We start from the raw sequence: 23887 nt of genomic DNA on the forward strand, positions 1-23887 counted from the left end.
CTGAGGCTTTGGCTGGGATGTCTTTAATCACCCGGTTTGACACTTTAAAAACAAAAACAAACAAACAAAAAAAGGCTTTGGAAAGTTAGCTTTGCAGTTGAGGTTCAAAACGTACATTTTAAACAACTGAAATTTTAAAACAAAATACTGATATGGATGTTTGGATGTACACTTCTTAAATAATTTTGAATAAATAATTTTCCAAAACAAACTTGTGCATACATTCTGGCTGATTTTACAAAGAGGAAAGATTCTTAAATGTCAAACCCACACAAGAGGTGCTTTCACTGTTTCAAGACATCAACAATTCTCTAACGTTACGGGACAGTTCACCTGCACAGCATCATCATAGAGATCGCTCACCGACATCTGTTAAACACAGAGCATAAAGAGAGAAATGCGTGGAAACATTTCAACCTGAGGGAAGTGAAAGAAGAACAGGGGGGAGGAGGACGAGGAGGAGGGGGAGGGAGGAAAGCTGGGCATGTGGAGATATGGACAGTCTCACGGATGACTGCAGTTGAACCAAAGGCAGGTGACGTGTCCTCTGATGGGGGCGCTGGAGTCGGGCTGGTTTCTTTGGCATCTTCTGGGCTGTCTGCACTACATGCCTGACCCCTCCAGAGCCAGTCCCCACAGAGAGACACAATGAGAGGTCCTCTTTGACACAATGTGGACTCTGTCCTCTCCCTTTTTCTTTTTTAAACTCTTAATCAAATGTATTTTTGGGGGCTTGGTCTTTCTGAACTATAAGAGTTATCTAGGTAGATAAAGTGCCATGTTAAAATATTTCCTCCTTTTATTGATAGTTTTGACTGGAGAGCCCCCTGGTGGCCCGCCTTAGTAACAACCTTCTCTCCAGTTCTCACCGCCGCCGCTGTAAGTCCGCGGACCAGGAAGGGACCTGAAAAGGCAAGCAAGGAAAATGCATTTCTGTAACAGCCAACAATAATAATAAAAATAAAGAGATACAAGACAGAAAACAATTCAAAATAAATATCACAGACACATTAAAGCACTTAAAATAGATAATAAACAAAACAACTGAAAGACATCAGCCAGACTCTGATGGAATCGCATAAAAATATGTTTTAAGGACTGATATAAAGTTGGTCATTAATTCTGCGAGCCTTGCACTCCCAGCCAGGCTGTTCCAAAGTGAATGTCTGCATATTAAACCAATAACAATGAACAGAAAGTGTGATTGTTAGCGCTGTCGCTCTCCAGCAGGAAGGTCCTGGGTTCGAATCCGCCAGCGTTTGCCTGGAGGTACTTGTGCTTCCTCCCACAGGCAAAGAGATGCAGCTTTGGCCACAAGTGTGACTCTAGTGTGTGTGAGTGTACCCCCCTCCTGTCCTATGACAGTGTACCCTCAAACCTGAACTGGATAAGCAGTTAAGAAAATGGATGGATTAACCTTTCCTGGGTGTTAGTTTCAAAGTTAGAAGGTTCTTATTTGGAGGAAGCAAGACTGGCCAACCTTTATAAGAGTGGAATCAATCTGGGAATGGAACCACCACAAAGCAACACACAGAATGCAGAAAGTGAATTATAGAAATTAAAAGACAGGCGATAACAGTAAAACTGCACGAATTTGTAAGAACAGTGGAATCAAAAGACATTAAAAGAGCTAGTGGTGGATGGAGATTCTACAACCACTCACCACTAGCTGGAGCTGCGGCTACACCAGCATTTCTCTCTCTCTTTCTCGGTCAAAGTAAAATAACCAGCCAGCTATTTAAACCTGGAAGGGAAGAATGCTGCTGCTGCTGCTACACTCAGGAAATACAATAAGACTGTCTGTGCAACATTATGTGACAGCAACTAAAAATTTCAGCAACGTTTAATTTACGATTTGATTGTTGAGGAATGTAATTACAGACATTGTCTGTTAGTCTGTTGTGCTCAGCTTTGACTGTTGTCTTGATATTAGACTGGTCAATTTTTAGTAAATTACCAGCCAGAAACATCACTGGTGTACACATAAGAGCGAAAAAATATATATATATATAAGCACAATATGCCTGCCTGGTAACACTTTATAACCTGCTGCATGACTAAGAGTGTAATTCCCCTTTAATTAGATGGAACTTCAATGTATTTTATCTGAAATTACAGTGTAATCATATTTACCTAGCGATACTTAAAGGTAGGCACACTGGAATAAAGGAGGTTAAATTAAAGTATAATTATTTCTTGCTTGCTACCTCTTTATTCTGCTGCAGCTTATTTCAAGTATTTGTAGGTAAATATAGTTACATTGTAATTTAAAATGAATTCCATTGAAATTTCATTTAATTACAGGGGAATTACGCCCTTATTATAAAGTGTTACCGTCCTCTTTAATCAGACAGAGAGGTGCACAATAAGGACGTGTCTGTACATACCTGCGCACGGGTTGGGCCAGTTTGCTGCGAGGCAGAGGGATCCCACCGCCTCCTCCTCCTCCTCCTCCTGTAGAAGCACTAGGTCGGGGCAGGCCACTGCGCGGAGGAGCTAGGGAGCGGGTGGGGGTGGAGGTGGCAGAATTGGGGGTAGATGTGGCCTTTACCGGTTGCCGCAAGGCTAGTGGTGATGGGGTGGCAGGAGTCCGTAGTTTACTGGGAGATGGAACTGGAGACGGGCAGAAAAGTCAGGTGTAAGTGGATTATGATGGACTGCTTTCATACACAGTATCTATATAATGAAGTAATGATCAAAACCACGATGGTGTGAGGTTAATTTAAATATGATGCCGGTATAAAAAAATCTGAGACAGTATGCAAGCTTTTACTAACAACATCCATTCCAAATTCACAAACTTCTACATAAGTTCAAAAACATAAATAAATGAACAGAAAGGTTAACTAGCACAGCTGCCGGCTATGATTTTTGATGCATTGACAGAATGAGATGATACAAACACACAGAGCAAACTCTACTAGTAAAAACCAACAACACAACATCGATGCGGCCACGGCGTGGAAACCACAATCACGATATTTAAAAAGGTGGAGGCTCTCAGTGAATACTCACTGAAATCACCTTCTTCTCCAAAGCAACAGGAGAGTGGGACTAGACAAAGACGAAGACAACAGAGACAGGCCTTATTTCAGAGCAGGGAGGGAGGAACGTGCTGACCATGCAGTGTAATGTGGCGTTTTGCTCAAAATGGGCCTTTAGGGCTGACGCCACACATGATAAAGGCAATGAGTCTGTCATCTTATTTGACAGAAATCTATTCAGTTTCCTCTAATTTTTAATTATCTATAAAGAAAAATCCTTTGACTAAATAAAACCCACCTAAATATACAGTAAGAAAAATTATTTAAATTTCAACACCTGACGTAGGAGAGGATTTTCTGCTGGGATAACTAAAACCTCTTCGGGGCCACCTTTAACGATGTTATGTATTTGTTAATGACAACCAAATGTTTTGTTTTAATTGCTTCCTTAGTAATTGCCCTTCTTATTCCTGCTATTTAGTGAAAGCTGCTGGCATCTCTGGGAGGAAGTGCACAACAAAGCGAGATTAATGGGTTAGTGAGCTCTGTCATGAAGTTGACTCTCTGTGTACCTGGCTAGGTCACCATATCTTAGGCTAGGCACATAACCTGGTCTGGAGTAGGTTTGTGTTCAGATCTTCTCTTTAAAAATCATCAGGATGGATTTTCATTGATTTTTTTCACTTAAAGCAAGTACAATACAGATTCTCTAGACTTATATTTCATACAGGCAAGTTGATAGGCTTACTAATATCACAAAAGGAAGCTGTGCAGTAAAGTTACAGCTCGACAAACTGTGTACTGCATGCATTCAGTTGGTCATGGAGAAAATGTAATATTGTATTTATGCTTGGTCCCAATCTGCTGCCAAATCATTTTGTACACTGCTGAGGTTGTAGCTAACGGAGAACACATTAGAAAACTCATCGGCCTGTTTGTTGGCAATTTATCACTGAGAATAGTCAATCAATAACATTTATTTCACTTTGACCTGCCCACAATCTACGGGGATTTTATGAGGCTACAGGACAGTGCTATGCCCAGACATGCAGAGTAATAATGTGTATCATGTTTAAAGTTTCAGGGCTCTAACGTGCAGCACTCATGGCAACATTTAGCAGTAAAATAGATATGTATTGACTTATGTATTCACAAGATTTCACAGGATTTTCAGGAACGTTGTTTCTTTTTCTTATTATATTTTGGGGTTTTTAGATTTTATAGATCTGCATCCAAGAGTGAAAAGATGCTTCGATCCCTTTTTATGCTGAGCCTGAAGCAGAACGCCTGGATTATAAAAACCTCCATCGTGATACCCGCCACCTCTGACTGAGATTTTACGTTGTGTCGAGCCAGCTATCGCAAAGAAAGCCTGGCTATGTTGGACTTGCATCGTAGGAAAGCCATCAGGTGTCTTGTATGTGTGGCATCAAACAGGTAAAGAGCAAGAGAGAAGAAAACTAAACAGTGAATGAAACAGTACACGCTCTCCAGCCTTTGGATTTTTGCCAGCGTCACCTGTGCGTCCATTTATACAAAACAAGTATTTTGAACATCAGGGGCAACTTTCTAACAGCTATCAAGATGACAAATATTATAAATGCACAACGTTTATTTACAACTATTTTTATTATGATCTAACTGTCGAATCATAAAAAAACATAACTGAAGTCTAATTAACTATCAGTTTACTATTTATTAGCAATGGCTATTCTAAGGTGTTACCTACCTGAGACAACACTGACCCTGTCATGCATGATTCTTTACAGAAAGAAAGTATTACCACAACCAAAAGAAAATACACATTCACACATTTCTTACAAGGTTGCAAGATCATCCTCATCTCTGACAACAAACGTACTCCATGGTTACCTCGTATTAAACATCTTGCAAAGAAAGCAACAAAAATAAAAGGCTTAAATTCAGCGTGTGCTCAGCGTTGCTTTACATTCTCAGCCCTTCAAATGACGAGCTGGCAACTTCCCTCACTTTCATTTCCGCTCCATAAACATAACAACCCATCATTACAACTCATCAGTCATCTGTACCTTCAGCTGACTTTTATGTTGTCACAAATTGTGCATTTGTCTGTGTGAGAGAGCAGTCTCACAGCCTTTAGCTGTTACCTCGTAGGGCAGTGGGGCTTTGGAGCTGCTGTTTGGGTTTCAGTGAGGTGCGAGAAGGGGTCAAGTATTTCGGGAGCTGAGGTGCTGCTGGAAAACAGAAACATGTCAGCACTAGACTTCAATCTGTCACAGAATTCATGGAGAAAGAGGGGCTATTTTGGCACTGGAGGCCATTTGAGCCTGAGGTGCAGGTTGAGGACACTAGAGGGCTCTCCAAGCACACACGCTGAGATAGTGAAGGAGGAGCACGACTATCAGAGCAAAGTGCCCTCTGCCTTTGACAGGTTTAACAACCAATCCCAGCACAGACAGAGAAAAGGAGTGTATGGTTTACACATGCTTTACAGGGAAGAGAAGCCAGTGATAGAGGCAGCAGAGGTGCCCATGTCCAGTACAGCCAAAGCTCAGAAAAACACAAACCAGTCACCACAGATAAATGTATAAAGACTGAGGTAAAAACTGAATTGCTGCTCTGTATGTATGCATAGGGAGCACACAAATACACCATCCTTCCACACTAGGAGCTGGTTAAGGCAAGAAAGAGGCAGCTACCACATGATTAACCCGCTGAAACTTCCTCTTTGACCCCTCCATCTGCCTCTAGTAACAGAGGAGAGATTACAGCTTCTGGATTAAGGACTAAATCATTACCTTTATCTCCCATTACAGGATTATATCAAATGGATAGTCTTAACTCGCAGAGGAGGATTTCTAAGCTCTTAAAAGAGACCATAAAACCATTGGACATGAAATGTAAAACAATGTTTGTGTCACAGATCCCCCGAGTCGCTCTGGATTGTCAGTGTTTCTGGCATCATGCTTTTATTCTGCAGGATGAGTGCTTTTCTTTGAAGTGAAAGTTATGCCAAGACAATAAGAGGAAGGATGTGTGTGTGTGTGTGTGTGTGTTTGTGTGTGTTAAACATATTACAAGGAAAAAAGATCAAAGACAAAAGAGGATCCCCAAACACCAAAGCCATGTCACTACAAAGCAGTGCAGTCGCTGCGCTTGGAGAGCAAAACAAATATCGATCTAACAAAAAGTTACTTCAGTAATGAATCTGACAGTCTAAAGCTTCAAGTTAATAAATATTTCGCATTCAAACTAAAAGGCTTAAAAAGTGATGCTCTCCGTGGCTGTTACAGTACTCACTGGCAGATTGGCTCTGGTGTCGGGGGGAGCCGCCGTTTGGCACTTGCAGGTTGGACTCACAGCTGCGACTGTTCTTCACGGGCTCTGGGGCCTGAACTGCCGCGGCCACCGAGGTGCGTGTAAGATTAGGAAGACTTCGGCGCAGTTTTTCTACAACAGTAGCACAGGCCAGAATCAAAGTCAGCGTCAACTCAAATCACTGTTTCCCACAGATAAACTTTTACTCGCCGGTGTACTCCTACATGTATTAGTTTAAGCATATTTGGTAACATACTTATCCATGTGATTACCGTAATTGTCGGGCTATAAGCCGCTACTTTTTGCACAAGCTTTGAACCCTGCGGCTTTTAGTCAGGTGCGGCTTTTCTATGGATTGTCCATGATTTTTGTCATATCGTAAGACGATTTGTTTTGTTTGTTCCACTGTTGTACGGCACTACGTTGCCTGGCGGAAGGATCAGGGTTCAAGAGTGGTATGTTAGTCACATGTCCGTCCGCCAGGCAACGTAGTGCCGTACGAAGTAGCGCGAAAAACAAACTTCAAGGTAGCCCTACGCATTCAGCGGGAGGCGTGGATGACGAGCGGCGATAAACTTGCGAAAAGCAAGTTATGCCCAACTCCACCGGTGGATTCTGACAGTGTGGAAAAGTGCGAAAACATCCACGATCACCAACGGATTTTGAAGGGCTGGACTGCTGCATGATGGAGAGGAGGACACCGCCACGGCCCTTCTGAGGGTGTTCGACTCTGACACTGACAACGAGGATTTCTTTGGTTTTGAAAGTGACAACGAAGGAGAGAAGCGGAGAGTGGATGACGAAGCCATCCTGAGCCTGTTCGTTTCCGACATTGGAGAAGAGGACTTTGGTGGTTTTAGAGCGCAGGAAGAAGAGAAAGATGGTGAATGACTGACTTTTCTTCTTGTTAAAGCCGTGTCACTGCACCTGAGCCTAAAAGGTAGTCCGAATCTATTTTTCTGGTGTGCTGTAGGTTACTGTTATGTACTACATTTGCAAATATGTACCCATAACTTGTTTTTCAAAATATTAATAAAAGGGGTGTGTCTCCAAACAGCCATCTCTTTCCTGACAATTCCCTTTGTGCATATTCTCTTACATATGATAAGTCAACATTGAAACACCTGCGGCTTTTAGTCAGGTGCGGCTAATGTATGTACAAAACAGGATTTTCCCCTGATTTTAGCTTGTGCGGCTAATATTCAGGTGCGCTTTGTAGTCCGGGAAATACGGTAAGTTATGGACAATCACCCTTACCCTTTCTGTCTCTTGTTATTTTTTCCCATAGACTGCATATAAAATAATGGATGCTGGTATTTTGGTGTGTTGAAACCAGGGGTAACGAGTAAAACATGGATCCCAAATGCCAAACTCATTGATATGCTCACTGGCTAACGACTGTTACAGACAAGTAGCTAGTGAAAACCCTTGAAACTAGCTACTGAGACAATAGTATTTAATTTTTACAGAGCAAGTAGGCTGCGGGTCAGCTAAAAGGAACCCATGTTTTGGGCACTTCTGAGTTTGCCTCATTTTTTTTAGCTACATTTAGGTCTGAAAAGTCAGTCTTTATTTGGCTGGCTTGTTGGCCAAGTCGCTGCAGTGGCGGTCTTTGATAAACAGCTGTTTGAATTTTTTGTCCAGTGTCCACTGACTGGTGCCTCTGGTGACAGCAGTCGTTCTAAACCTCCATCTCACTGAGATCACAAAGTAAGGACAACCATCCCCAGCTTCCTTGCTGCTCTCTGACTTTAAAATCCATCTGATTATACATCTGATAATAAACACATTACTTGTGATGAAAATAAGACCTAATGTGTGAAACAATGGAGTAACTGAAACATGCAACTTGTTCATGTCCACTGCTTACCTTCATTTTTCACCACATTAGTCTGAAGGTCATGCCCGTGGCTCTGCAGCGAGTGACGAGGCTGCTGCAGGCGGCTGATGATGGGCTGAGGAGAACCCCGGCTGTGGCTATAGTCGATGGAACGAGCAGGTGAGCGCGAGCGGGGAGAGTTTCTCGGGGATGCACGGGGAGAGTGGCGAGGGGAGGGGCTGAAACGGTTGGAGGGCAGGTGAAAGGCCGGGTGCACCGCCTCCTCGTCGTCCTCCAGACTATGAGCATCTAGCTCCTGGTCACTGAAGGTGCTGCGCCGCAGGGAGTGGCAGGATGAACCCGAGCTCCGTCTGGATGCTGTTGCAGCATATTCCTGTCTCAAGCCTGTTGGCAAAAAAGGTGTGGTGCAAAAAAAAATGTAATTGCAAAAAATTGAAGAATAAAGCTGTGGATGACGGATACATACTCTCTTCCTGCATGCGTGCCAATATCTGGACATCAGTGACATCATTGAGTTTATAGGTCGTTGAGGATCCCACTGAGTCCTCATCCATTTCTGACGTGCTCAGCTCGCTGTCCACCGATGACTGCGGACTAACTGCAGGAGGATTCCTCTCTGCTGCAGAGTTTCTCTGATGAACTGGTGCAGAAATCATATGTGAATGTTTTAGAGATAAACTAAACAGATATCCTGAAACAGACAGTGAACTATAGAGAGACCCATACTTGCGTTACTGGGCATTAGTTGCTGTCGCACGATGGGCACTCTGCTTGGGGTTGAGGAGGGGGAGTTGAAGCCACTGCTGTAAGGGCTGTTGGCTGCATTTGTGCTATAAGGACTTCCATAACTCTGCTGGTTGTACGGACTTCCATACAAGCTCCGGCGCTTGTTGGCTGTAGAGGCAAAAAGCAGAACTACAATGTCAGACAGCATCACATGAGAGACTCAGAAAGACTTGTCAATAAAGTTTTCATGTTGCAAAATCCATACTGTCTACATGTGGTGGAGTTGTTAAGCAGTTTCACGTCCTCTCATTCACTAATCTATGAAACTTTCAAGCGGGAAAGTAGAGGTGTTAAATCAAAATACAGAATTATATCATATATTACATTTACTTGCAATTAATTATTTTGTCATCAGTTCCTTTATTTTCATTTTGACATTTTATTATATTATCTATACAAGTCAGCAAATAAATGTTTTAGATACCTTGTACAAGCAGATTTAGAACCTGGCAAATATTACCCACTAAACTATTTAGTTTTGTTGTTTTTATTGTTTTAAAAGTTGACCACTAAGAAAATGTGACAGAGAAATACAGCAAATGCACCAAACTAATAGACTTTCACTATATTAGGTACTTGTATATTTGTCCTGGACAACTAATAGTATTAATATGTGTGTCCTGAGCAATTTCATCACTCTATTGAGGTGATATGATTTCTTATTTTTAACATATTTTACCACTATTTCTTCTGGTAAGTATACTACATTAATAGGTGAAAAAGAAAGACTGTTCTCAATGAATAATCCATAATATTCTCTTAACTGGGACCAGTTAGTCAAGTCAAGTTGGCTTTATTGTCACTTCAACCATATACAGTTAGTACACAGTGAAGCGAAACAACGTTCCTCCAGGACCAAGGTGCTACATGCAACATAAATTTACAACATAAATTAACAGAAAACACTAAACTAGCTAACTAAGAGGCCTAGTTAGCTGGCTAGCAGAGACAAGACAGACTGACCTAACATAAATTACAACATAAATTAACAAAAACTAACTAACTATCTAAGGAAGACTTCTTTTTTTTTTGTTAACAGACAGCAGACAACAAAGTGCATGTGCAAATGTGCAAACAAGAGCAACAAAGTGACAGTGTGACAAAAAAAAAACACAACGTAAAATAATAATAAGGTTTTGTGATGATGAGTTGAGGTAGTGGAGGAACAGTAAACATTCCTTAGTGTAGCAGCAAAAATTAGGAAGTAAAGAAGTTAGTGCAAAAAGTCCAGTGTTTGTGTTGATTAGTCAGTCCAGTCTCAATGTTTTGAGGTAGTTGAGTCAGCCTGTTCTTCAGTAATGGTTCTGTCATTCAAAGGATATCATAAAATCTGCACTTCATCCTACAATACCTGTCAACCAAACACGGTCATGGCCAACATCAGCCTTGTTGACTGCTTTTGAACCTTTCAACAAATGAGGAGGCGACCACCAGGTCAGTGGCAAATTCCTTTCTGTTGTGCAATATAAAGTTTGTGTTGGCTGAATGTTCAAAGATGAAGAATTGCTGAAAGACTATAATAAAAAATATTTGTTTTTTTATGCTAAAGAGAGAATAAAAAACAACAAAACAAAAAATATTCATCACCATCGATCACATAAACATCCCCGCATACCTGCTGAAGGGGGATTTTTGTTTCCTCAACTTCATAAATTACCTGCGTATAAAAACAAACTTGCAGCTATCAATCTTATAGTTTCTACCAAGAATCACAACTTTTAGAGAAATGAAAGTTTAGAGAAAGTCTAAAATCCAACTCATAGAAATTTGGGATCAAAACTTGTCGTTCATTGTTTAATCTGCTCATTCACCATCTATACGCTGTAACCCCTTAAAAGCCCTGACGAAGCTTGTTGGCCTTCTGAGCATTTGACTATGAACATCAGGAGTGTCTGCTCGGAGCCAGCACATCTATGCCTGCACATTGCAGAGCTTTTCAATCTGATTGAGTCTCTTATAATGTATGCTGAGTGTGGGCCTGATGGAGACTTCCTACATCATTAGCTGGGACAAACGCTTAACAATGCAAACCATTCAGTCCATATACGCACAGAGCACAATACAATTCTCTGTTAAACTCAGCAAAGCAGCGGTCACAGGCTACAGTCCAAAGTCGCTGGTCTGAATTATGATATCAGACTCTGGACACTCTGTCACAGTGATACTCTGATTGGTTTAGATGGTTAACATCTCTCGAGTTTGTTAATTTACCCATCATCACTCTGTTTTAATCTCTCTTACTGGATGTGTTTACATTGCTCGGTGGTGAGGCAGCCTTTTAAGATCAACTCTCTGCTCTTTCCACATCGCTCCTTTCACTTTCTCCTGTTCCACCTCGTGCTCTGCACTCTGTCCTCCTGCATTATTTAGAAAACGCCATCATGTCTCCTCTGCTGCAATCCACATGGATCAGATCCTGTGGAATGCCAACAACGTTGGAACGTGTTTAGTCAGAAATGCTGCACTCACTTAGCCAAAAGACGCTTTGTTTTCCAGAAAAGAACAATGAGGTCAACAGATTTAAAGAGTTCACCTGGTGAAGTGGTAAATGAAAGAGTAAATACTAATCTGCATGTTCTGTAAAGCTCCACTGTGTTTACATCACAAGAAAGTTGATATAACAGCATATTTCTGTGACTGCATACAGTAAAATCATAAACAGTGGTTACTGGATCCAGAACAGTGCTGCAAGTGTTTGTTTTGGATTTTTTAAAATATTTTTTTAAAAAATATATATAACATTGTTTTGTTTTCAGCTCAAATTCAGTTTCCAGAATGGTTCTGCTCCTATATCTAACCTATATTTAAATTTGATTTTGTTTTGAAAATACTTTTAGTGTTACTTTTAGTATTTTTTTAGAATTTAAATATGGATACATATTTGAAAAAGACAAAATTCAAGAGGTTCACTATACCACACTTGATATTGATATACCTTTATTAGTCCCACAAGGGGAAATTTATTTGACCACGAGTGTGACATCGTATCTCAGATGAGGTCTCGTTCTGTCCTTCACAGAGCTTCAGATCTCACTGTTTTAGAAGCTGAATGTTTAGCCTATAAACTGTCTTTTATTTTGAAAATAAAAGACTAAATTTTCTGTACCAATCCTGTATCCGACTTCCTGTGCTCCTCTTCTGCGCTGTGCAACTTGATGTGGCTTCCGTTAAAAATAGACCAGGCTACATTTCGAGCTTTTGAAATGCACTGTGGGTCATTTGGCAGAACTGCAAACACTGTCCTGAGTGGGTGCAAATAGTTCTGATGGCTATGTTGGAGCTGGTGTATTTTCAAGGTAACGGTTACACAGACATCCCAATTTCAGTAAACATCAAAGCCTCCTCAAACTGTTTCTGCTGGCAAATTTGATTAAATTTAAGAATTAAAACTAAGTACACCATATAGTTCTAATTACTTTCTGTGTAATTTTTATTTTTATTAATGTTTTTTCATATCGACTTTTAGTTTCTGTAAGTATCATAACTTGATTTTAGAAGGATATCAGGATCCACAGTCTGTTATTTTACAATATGCTTGAAATGTCCAATTTCTATCTCATAATGGGAAAGAAGTCATTCTTTCAATATCACTTCTAAGTCAGGCTAAGCCCCACACCTGGTAAACTTTTCATTTAAGTTGATCATCAACTTTTAAAAATAATTCTGCCTGTTTGTGTACAACACAGCAGAAGAGCTTGGCATACTTTAGTCTGTATTGGGTCTAAGCTAAAATCACAATGGTGCTACAGCTCAAAGGGCCAATTCAGGTTTCAGAGGATTTAGATGTGGTTAGGTGACCTGGCCTATCACAGCAACCCTAGCAACACACTTTCAGTAGAATGAGACCAATCTGATGGGATCAGTAGCACAGGGACCAATAAAAATAGAGTGTCCTTGACACCCTCGTGTACTGAAACAAGTCAGTAGAAAGAAAAGGAAATGTTCTTTCTGCCCACTGTGACTGATGTCATTTCCATTTACTGTGATATGAAATTGTGCTGCGCCAGTCTGTGGAAACTTCAGGCCAGTTTCCACAGGCAAAAATAAAACTAAATGAGGCGGCACACAACAGACTGCTTAAGGCCTTAAAGGGGGAGGGAAAGAGAAGACCAACCTTTCATTGAGGCCATTTGATACAAAAATAAAATAAAAGAATGAATGGGTTAAAGCAGCAGCACGGAGCTGTAAGCACATCCAAGAGACAAGCAAATAGAAAAACTATTGTATGCTAGAGATAAATACACCAGAGAAGAAAGGGGATAAAACTGGCAGAGACATGCAAGAAGGAGGTGCAACAACTGTGCAAAAGTGAGAGCTGAAAACAGGGCAGGTCAGCCATGTGACTGTGGTTGGGACCTCTTGGGTCTTTTACGTACTCTGTGGAACAGCTGTCAAAGCAGTGCAAAGGAAATGAGCTTTGTATAATTGTACAGCACTAATAACAAAGTGGTTCCACTGCATATCTGAACTGTCTGGTATGAATAAAGTTGTGCTGTCTGACTAGTATAGTCAACTCAAGGAGATGTCTCCCAGGAGTTTCCTCCCTGTTGTTAGTTATATAACTGAGACACGTCATCTGTGGAGAAGATTTTAACAGGGTGTGCGCATACAAAAGGCTTGGGTCACTCCTCACACAGAAGGTCATGTTTAAAATATCTGAATATGCACTTATTCCAGAAGATGGCACAATGCTTAGACAGATGTGAAATCTTCACACACTTTTGGTAACAATCTGCCGCAAGTGAAGAGTTTATTTGGCGATTCCATAGCAACAGCATTTCCATGCTCCTGCTAGAGGTTGGGTATGAAAAATAATTCAGCCCGGAGCTATAAAGCCCTGTCTGGTGACTCTCACAGACACAAATGCTTTCAGAATGTAGCGCTTAAAGCCAAATTCATGGTCCTGTGTTTGCGTAGCTCTCTGGCTATGCAGAGAGAAGGATTATGGGAGTTTAACCAAAGAATCCAGTGCAGTCTTCCCAAAAAGACAGATGCTGACTGCAACCAACAGCTGCATTAGACGTTTTAATGGTATTATTTAACTCTCACTTTGACTTCGCTGTGAAGAATTTTTCGATTACAACAATCTAAATCAAATTTGAACATATCCATGTTGTAAAGCTGAGCAAATTTGCCATCATAAACTTCGTTCTTTGAAAACTAAGATCGCAGTTTAGAAAATGACCATTACATTGCATTCAATAAAACCAGCAACTAGAGACTGAGCCAATAAACTAATCAGGAAAGTGTTCACTGAGCGGATAAGCAGTTTCCCCTCAGATGATATACAACCTGACTTCCTAATTCATCAAGTTATTTAAGTTTTCGCAGAAGTAAAAAGATGAGATGTAGAAAGTAAATGCATGTACACTGACTGCTTGATGCTGATCCTCGCTTTAATAGAGAGTCTGGGTCAGACACTGAGATACTATGTAACCTTATAAGTCTTCTTTGAAAAATTTCTAAATATTTTATTAAAAATCACAATGTTGGTGTTTAATTCATTAGATCTGAATGTCTTAACCACTTTACTCAGTGAATCATAAGCCTCCCCATAGTGCACTTTCACTTTCCACCAGTGCCATCTGAGGAATGAATGAGGTGGGGCAGATGCTATTAGCGACAAGGGGGGTATTTTTAGCATGACGTTATCGTGCCACACCTACATCGATGATATCACCACAAGTAAGCACCACTCCCTAAATCAGTGTTTCTCAAACTGTGGGTCAGACTCCAGTAGTGGAACAATGGGGGCGGACAAATGGACAGTAAGATAACAAACTTCCATATTAAGGTTTCATGGATTTAACAGATTGTGTGAATTTAATGACTTAAATACAAAAGTGAGGTCAATTCTCTCCTAACGTACTGCAGTAAATCACTGTGCTCCCAAAGATGAGTTTTTAGGAGTATAAGAAGATTCCACAATTGAGCCATTCAGTGAGTATTATTAAGAGAAATGTTAGCAGAATTGGCCATAATTAGCAACTAGTTTGGTAAGGCAAGAGGTTTCTCAAGGGAAGGTGAGGTAAGGCTAAGAGCAATGTTCAACAAAAGGTCACATAGTCCAGCCCATAGTAGCTGGTATAAACAGCCAATAAAGAGCAATAAGCTATATTAAACAAGCCTCACTCTGATCTGACTTATCATTACTTAAGAAGACAGTCCAACACATAACTACTCCATGCAACAATATTCATATAAACAAGTTTCCCTATCCCCAGATGAGGGAAGAAATGTGTGACCAGGTGTTTCTTTCACAACAGCTGAAAGAATCCCACTGACCCCAGTGACAACCTTCACTGGACTGTTGCTCAACGTGATCCAACTATCACATGAGCATACCACAGTCAAAATGGAAATGACTCGCCTCTTAGTTTAACTTTCAGGAACGGAGCCCTGTTCTCCTCACTGAAAGGTTAAATATAATTAGTGAAATCAAAAACTCTACAGGCATAAGAAATTAGGTAACTCTGGGTGATATAAAGTTGCTTTTTTCAGGTTCTTCTCACTATAAGAAGGGGCCTTTCGAGAGTGACTGCAAACGTCAGCACGATTGCTCCATGTATAGTTATGACAATAAGTCTATCTTTCCTTATTTTACGTACTCTCATACACAACTAAATGATTTAAACCCCAACATGAAAAAAACCTGACTTTATGTATGTAAACTGAGTGTGTCTGCAGTTCATTCATTGAATCCATACACTCAGGGACCAGAGACTGATAGGTCCGCTGGTTAGCTCAGGCCATTCAGTATGGATCAGTTTAGGTTTGTCGGTGCTGCTGTTTGAGAAGAAAGTGCTGCAAAAGCAGCAAAATAAGAATACAAAAAAAAAAAAAAATCACAGATGTAAATATAAATAAGTAAGCAATTAGGCACTATCACGTGACACAAAATAATAAATATTTTGCAGGTCCCAGGGCACAACAGCTCCTCATACAATCTGCCAGCAAAATAAGCAGAAAATAATAACTGCTACTGTGCAGTACACTTTGGTGTTGTTTTGGTTAATCATGCACTTCTTTATTTTTGTAACCTCGTTGGAGACACAAGTGTGCGAGCAAGTTGGTCTTTACCAGCATTGCAGTGATTTATTATTACTATTTTCTGACTGAAAGGAAGATCCTTTGATAGTTGGAAATGAGATATTCTGCAGAAATCAAATCCATTTCAACTTCTTTGATTCCTATACAAGTGACAATATAGCAATTTTCTTTTCCTTAAGTTGTAATACCCAGAGTTTAGGAGTACATATAAGAAATGACATACACATAAGGCACAGCCAGGTCATTATGCTCACTAGTGGACCAGGGCAGCTGAAGACTTCAACAGCCGAGCAGATATCCACATGAAAGGCAGACTCCTACTGGTGTAAATTTTGTCAAGAGACTGTGAATGCAAGGCTCCGTGTGGACCACAGTGTGCCTTTATTCCAATCGAGGCACTATACTACAATGCGCCAACTACATATACGCCCTTCTTGCAGACTCTGAGCAGTATTGAAAAGAAAATATAAAAAGGACTACACAGCTGCAGTGTCCACAGCTGTCTGCATGCACATCCTCAAGTGCCAAAACCAGAGGGCATGTGGATATCAACTACCCTACTATCAGAGCCTTGCGTTCACCCTTTAATAGCAAAACATATGGATCCAAACAGGCTGAAAGTATAACAGCCTCTTAACTAGAGATGGCACGATACCACTTTTTTATGTCCGATACCGATACCGATATCATAAATTTGGATATCTGCCGATACCGATATGAATCTGATATAGTGTTTTTTAATCAACAAAACTGTTTTTTTTAAATATCTTGCTGCATTTTGTATAAGTTCATACTCAAGTTTAAAACAACAACTACACTAAAGCTATTCTGTTATACCTGTATGCAAAAAAAAATATTTCATAGTTCAGCAATACTGATCAATCTAATAAACTTAAACCTGCACCATCCTCCCTATTCTGGTATTTTAAAGAGTACTTAGCATAAATATTAAGCAGCCTAACTAATAGGGTTCCAACTCCCAGCAACAACAAAAATAAATAAATAAAAAATAGGGAACCACCCCTCACGCTCCACCTCATGATGCTTAATCGACGTAACCAACCTTAATTTGATGCAGTGTGAAAAAAAAATGCACAGAAATCAATTATTTTTCAAGAAATATTAAATAGATTCAACATCTTTCTTCAACAAAATTGCAGACTGCACAGATGGTACCTTCCCAAAGGAAAAAGTACTATAGCTTACTAGGGTATATATATTAGACTTAATAGTTACTATATACAGTAATGGACTTCTATTTATTTTGCATCAAATTAAAACTTTGGGTGTCAGATAATTATTTATTAAAAGCTAGACATTTTAAATGAGAATAAGAAAGAAAAGTATGTCTTTGTGCCCCCTTTTCCCTGTTAATGCCCTATCGGCCCCCCTGGCTAAACTTTGCTAGATCCGCCCCTGCACAGTTACCAGCGTCAGCTACGTAGAAAAAGATCCTCGAGTAGAAAGTAATAATAAATAAATTCTAACAACAGCTGATCAAGCTTAAACGTGCTGCTGTTGTTCAGCCGCTGGTTTCCTCTTTCTGGTGCAAAGTGGGCCAAAAGCAAACTAGAGACACGGACTCGCGACAGAAAAGCCGATCAGCTGATCGTTAAGCAGTTTCATGATTGAAGTAGCAGCAAGAAGAGGCAGTCGCTCCATATATCGTTTGTTAAGCTTAATGCAGGAATGCTTTACAAACATTCAGAGATGGACTTACACACTTGCTTTACTTCTCTCGGGATAACTTTGTCGGAGATGAAATGCCGTGTTGCTAGCGAAGCTCCAAATGCTATCCAGACCACCGACAGGTCCCGCATGCCACAGCCGCTCTATCACGTGATGCATACTGCTCCGACGTGCTAACGTTCTGAGGTGAGTTACGGCGTGTTGCAAGTTTTGTGAGGTGCTTTCGTGATATTTAATGGATCGGATTACATTTTTTATTTTTCTCCGATATCCGATCCAGTAATTTAGGTCAGTATCGGACCGATACCGATACGTAATATCGGATCGGTCCATCTCTACTCTTAACTAGGGATGGGAATTGATAAGAATTTAATGATTCCGATTTCGTTATCGATATCACATCAGTTTCTCTTTGAGTTTTCATTAACGGCTTTGAGAGTCACCACCATCGCTAAGCAGTACATCAAAGACATTACATTCATGCAAATTAATTGCATGCTGTGTGGTCAAATGTTTCTGAATGTTGGATGCATTTCCCCTTTTTGATGTGATCAGTGTTGGGGTCATTACACAAACAAAAGTAATATATTACAAATGTTACACAGAACACTTTTCTTAAATATCCATACGAACCTTGTGGAGCACAGACTGAGTTACTACCTTCCTCTTCCAACACATGAACTGAAATCAGCTAATTGTAGCACAAGTGTAAGTGAAACCAATAAGCGGCATCAATAAACAGGCATAGTAACAATTCCAAGGAACTGAACTACCGGGAACTGGTTCTCTACAAGAACCGGTTCTTGATTCCCATCCCTATTTTAACATAAATCAGCAACCCAAAAAACAGATGCAAGCACTAGCAGGAGAGCTGGTTCAGTGATTTTGGTTCTCTTCAGCTCAAATGCATCATGTTTGTTCGAAGGCCAGCCAGACAATTGTGAACACAAATGAACATATCTCAATACAGACACTAATAGAGAAGCCCAGTGATCCAGATAACATAGTTTGGTACACATGTTATTTGTTTCTGACCTCTAACATACCAAAAGAAAGATAAATTAAGTGCATCGGTATTGTAATTACAGTTGAAACAATTACAACTATGCTCCTGTTTACCTGACATGGTGAGGTCCAGTCTGTGTATGAGGGAGCGCTTGGCTGATTCCATCTCGGGACTCGGATTGTCCAGAGCTTGGCGGCACCACACGATAGGACTCAAGGCTTTTTGCAGGGGACTGTTCAGCTTTGCCTCATATAACCTAAAAAAATATCAACAGCAAGTTATTTTTCTCCTCTAATAATGACCGACAGATCACTCCTATCACACCTCATATATGGTGTTAGTCAACAGCTTGAAGAGGAAATGTGATTGAGAGGATAACAAGCTGCTAATCTGGACCTGGTTTTATTACAAAGTGCTGCCTTATAGTGGATGATGTGGAGAGGCAGGAAGGAATTCATGTTTTCTTAGTAAAAAGAAAAAAAAATTTTTTTTAATGCTAATTTATTTCAGACATAAATATTTAAAATCTTGAGCCTTGCTAATTATTTAAGGGGACTCTAAAAATATAGTAAATACCCTGTTAATACCCTTTTATTTATGTTGCATGTGTTGAGTTTTAAGAAATTTTAAGAATAAACAGTCTTAAAATTTTTTTTTGAAAAGACCATAAATCTCAATACTTAATCATATGTACTCATTTAAATAGCCAAACACTTTTAATATGGCTTCAAGTTAAACTCAAGGCTTGCAGGGAAAATACGGCCTGAAAATCACTTCACACTCACACATCTAGTTGCTCTGCAGAACCAAGTGCACACACCAAACTAAACAGAGAGACACAATGACACCTCATATGCAAACTGACAAGCCAGCGAAAAACAAAATGTGGGATTTATTTTTATTTTTTAAAGTTGATGCTGCAGGCAGATAATTTTACCCGAGCAACCTCCAGAGCTAGAAGATTAAGTTAAAGTGCCTAAAAATTTAGCTCTTTAATTGGTCAATTCCCACAGGTTCCAGTGTTAAAATGTTCAGCAGCATTAAAAACCATATTTATAGCCTGGTACAAAAATGTTTGGGGGTTTTTGCGGTGTGTGACTGCTTTGGGTGAGAGGTGTTGACAGGCAACTGGAGCTGGTCAGTGACTGCTAGGTGCTTAGAAGTTTAGGCTCCAGTTTTGATGAATAAAATTCTGGTATTTTTTCAGACCATCACCTGGCACCAGTTACCAGGTATCTGTTTCTGTTCACTGCACCCATACAAGTTTTTGCAGCTTGCTAACAAATCTATACGGCATTAGCTCATAACTTAGCGCTGCATCCTCTCTCCACATATGGTAACTTCTGGCTGCAAAAACCAAAATAGGAGCAGCCAAAACACTAACAATGAATCTTCAAAATGCAGAGTCCAGGACCGCTGGATGATGTCATGGTGGCTACATCTACCATTTCTACACATGTGACACACTGAATTAACTACAGCTTTACTGAGTGTAAAGAATGACATTTGTTTACCACGACATAATTTCTGCTTACAAATAACATTTGTGATGTCATTTTGACAGCAAGAAATACAGTCATAGACAGAGAACTAAGGCTTCATAAAGTTGCTGAACTGAAAAATGACAAAATTTATGTTACTTTTGATTGCAAAGGTATAGAACATGCATAAATAAGCTAACCTAACAAGATCATTGGAAAAGAAATAACACTAAAGTACATACAGCATTACCTGAGATAGCTGACGCGCTATCAGTCTCGCCTCATTTCCATATTAAGATGAGGTCAAAAAGTGCATTGGAGCAAATGAATTGTGACTGTGGCACTTTCAGTGGCTGTAAAATTTATATGCTTTCAACTTCTAACAGTCTAAACATGTTTTCACTCATCAAAATTGAATTTAATTGTGTTCCCCATTTATAAAAGCAATAGAAATGTTTATGAAGAGAAGAGAAGAGAAGAGAAGAGAAGAGAAGAGAAGAGAAGAGAAGAGAAGAGAAGAGAAGAGAAGAGAAGAGAAGAGAAGAGAAGAGAAGAGAAGAGTAGAGTAGAGTTGAGTTTCCACTCAGAGGAGGAATCTGAGTCAGCAGCTGTCAGCAATGTTGCAGCCATTGAGGAAGCCTTTCAAGATGAAAGCAGAAACATTACAGGCAAAGCAAGGGCAGAGAAATACCGGCCTTATACTTATACTTATACTGCACATTGTCATTGTTTATCAACACAATGACAGCCATTCACATGTGGTACAGTGCAATGTAAAACTACATCTGAAACAATGATATGTGTCATGCGCATGCAGAAACAGGAGCGCAACGGGCATCTATTGATAGGCCGAGTGCTGCAGGAGCAGGCAGCCTTTTTAAATCCACTCTGATGCTAATTCATGGGATTACAGGAGTCTGTGACAGGAGCTGGCAAAAGCTAGGCACTATAGGCTAATCCCAGATATCAATCTAATCCAGAGGATGGACAAACAGCCAGGGCATAATGAGACTAGCTTGGCTGGGCATGAGCGAGCAATGTCTGAAAGTAGTCTGATGCCGAGGGCTCAGTAGCTGGCATGGGCATGCAGCTGCAAGCAAGACAGGAAAAGCTGAGTTAGCTGAAATAATAATTACAAAAAATGCAAACTGATTAACAGGATTCGTGTTTATCCTCCCTTGAAGAAACAGTGTTTGTGTTAGGAGTGTTCTAAAAATGTAAAAGCACTTGGCGCATGTTCAACTTCAAAACAGATGATATGCCCTGATTGCAGCAGCTTTTAAAAACTGCCATTAAGATGCATTAAGAGTTACGCCCTCGTGTTGCCTACTACAATATCATTACCATAGCAGAAGCAATGCATATAAGCCCGTCCTAATAAGATAGATAACCATTTCCTGAAGAAAAGGGCCATCATTATATTTTCATCCAGTCAACAATGATGTTCTTGGAAGTCAAAAACAGTCAAATCCAATTTAGGCTGGAGTTTGACGGGCTGCACTTCTTTTCTAAAGCCATCTAAGGGCAGAAATGCGCAGTGCTTGGTTAAATTATATGGGCACAATCTAGCGGGAAAGGATATTGAAATACATAGGAGTTAACAAGCAGAACAACAATACTGTATTGGTTCTATCTTCCTCTACTGTGAATGTTAAAGTGTTGCTGTCAGTGTCTGGTGAGTACAGTGAAAGTCATATTTTTTTTTAAAGATTTTTAGCCTGTAATGTTACAATCCAAAATGTTTCACGTTGATTACATTTTTGCAGTGTAATACCACCTCTTGTATGATTTGGTATCTCTTCAAGGGCAACTACTTTCAAAGAAACATGAATTCCTTGTCAAACTGTAATGGCCTAACATAGAAATTTTTTTTTTTAACTTGTGTGAATATCAGTTTTATGCATTCCAAGTCTGGCTTTAAAATGAGTAATGCTATTAGAAAGACCTAATTACAACTGGTGGATTAGCAATAGGTGCATCTAAACAGGAAATATAAAAATTTAAAAAGCAAATTTCAACTAAATTTAAAATACGAACCCCCTGATGTCTCTATTTTTGGGGGGAAATTACAAAAAGTACATTTAAAGATCTTAGAGGTAACAGGAAATACATCAGACTAATTTAGCTTGCTTTTTGTTCATGATGCAATCACAATCTAATGATCTGGGCTGTGGTAAAAACATTGTCCCTTTTTTGTTTGTCACTTTAATGACAAAACATCAGGACATGCACAACACCTTGGTTTGAGGGAACTGCTACAACTCTTGCCTAATGCTAATCTTATACACAAGACACTCTCTTGTGTATAAGATTAACAGTTTATGTTTATAACCCCTGTTAATGCAATTCTTGTAATCATCTTTAGGACCCTGCCATAGCGTTTATTTCTCCATGTTGATGAGATAACTGTCCTATTTCACATCTCTCACTTGGTGCTGCAGAGCACTTGTAGCTGTGTGCCAACTGCTGCGCTAAAGGGATTTCAGAAGAGGAATATAACCATGGCTACCTCTCCCACATGGCTGCTGGGCAGGAAAACAACTTTGATTTTTTTACTGTACAACACTGACACGACAAGCCAAGCAATCTGTCACATCACAACACCAAGAAACTGATGATTTTAATTGCCTATCTCTGAAACTAATGAACAAACTCTAGGCACGGAAAGAATGGAGAGCGGTCTGACAACGACTGTAAGACAAAGCCTGTCTTTTATATTCAGACAGTCACAGAAGTGCCTTGGGATCGCCCATATGACTTGCCAAACAACATCCTGCAGTCAGTAATCCACAATGAGGCTCCTTCAGTGGGGATGACTTCAGATTTCAGACAAGCTACTGAAATGATTGTTCATGCCAGGCGTTTGTGGTGGCAGCTAATGTGTATAGCAGCTGTGACCAGGCATTTAAAGCTGTCACCCAGCCCCGAAGACAAAAACACGGCGGAGCAGGCAAGTTACCTCCCAAGACAAGGCTTTGACTCACCAGCTGTCCTCGTCTTCGTTTAGACAGTCCATGTCTTCCAGATCTAAGATTTCCACTTCATCTAGAATTGAGGTTTCCCCTTCATCCGTGAAGCCCCTGCTAGTGTCTGAATAAAATGAGTTCATACTCGATAAAGAGGTGGCAGCAGATGCCCCCTCACCCTCATACGCCCTCCTGAAACTGATGCCGTCATAAGAAAGTCTGGGGTTTAAACAGCGGTTGTTCTCCAACAGCCCACCGTAGCCGCCCGTTCCAGCGAACCCCACCCCAGGGAAGCCGGCCAGACCGGCTGCCATCCCTGCTGATAGGGACGACGAGTCGTATCCGGCGCTCAGGGGTCTGTGGTTCCCTGACATCGGTCCGGACGAAGACAACATCGTAGACCTGCTCCGGAGCTGCTCGTTTTGTTGTTCGAGTTTCTTCACCAAGTCCTGGAGCTTCCGCACCTCCAAGTCCGCGTTGATATTAGAGTTGATATCCTCCATAGTGGCTCCTCTCAGCCCTACGAAAATATGCGGTGGTCAGGGGTATTTTTAGGCGTTTCTTTGCCGAGAGTCCCTTTGTTTTTGTTTACTTCACTGCTATATGGGTGTTCAAAGAAGACACTTTGGTGTTCAACCGACTTGAAAAGCTCAGCGTCGTCATCTTCTCCGGTTATTCGTGCTCACGGGTAGGGTTGAGGCCATTTTCATAATACTCGTCACCAACTGTGAAAGACCAACAGGCGGCGGAGAACACACGTCACCACGTTCCATATCGGGAGCGACCAC

At 40.5% G+C, this 23887-nt stretch overlaps 1 protein-coding gene across 5 annotated transcripts; it reads right to left on the reverse strand.

Moving 5' to 3' along the window:
- Positions 1-691: 691 nt before the first annotated feature.
- slain2 (SLAIN family member 2) lies at positions 692-23854 on the reverse strand. Of its 5 annotated transcripts, XM_086281753.1 has the most exons (10): positions 23118-23854; positions 18766-18908; positions 8848-9015; positions 8588-8761; positions 8152-8505; positions 6264-6413; positions 5111-5194; positions 3016-3054; positions 2388-2613; positions 692-904 (listed from the first exon to the last, which is right to left on the reverse strand). In XM_086281753.1, the coding sequence occupies exons 1-10, from the start codon at positions 23600-23602 to the stop codon at positions 841-843; spliced, it is 1887 nt and encodes a 628-aa protein (XP_086137879.1). In that variant the 5' UTR covers positions 23603-23854; the 3' UTR covers positions 692-840. The 5 variants fall into 5 exon arrangements, with proteins under 5 accessions (XP_086137879.1, XP_086137877.1, XP_086137876.1 ...); XM_086281751.1 differs by lacking the exon at positions 5111-5194 and having other exon boundaries at positions 23118-23853; XM_086281750.1 differs by lacking the exon at positions 3016-3054 and having other exon boundaries at positions 23118-23853.
- Between the last annotated feature and the right edge of the window lie 33 nt (positions 23855-23887).

Source organism: Aulonocara sp. 'chitande type north' Nkhata Bay, linkage group LG23 (genome assembly GCF_057382095.1).
Source record: "Aulonocara sp. 'chitande type north' Nkhata Bay isolate Kocher_YH1m ecotype deep benthic linkage group LG23, A_spYH_male_GT1.1, whole genome shotgun sequence".
Classification (NCBI taxonomy): Eukaryota; Metazoa; Chordata; class Actinopteri; order Cichliformes; family Cichlidae; genus Aulonocara; species Aulonocara sp. 'chitande type north' Nkhata Bay.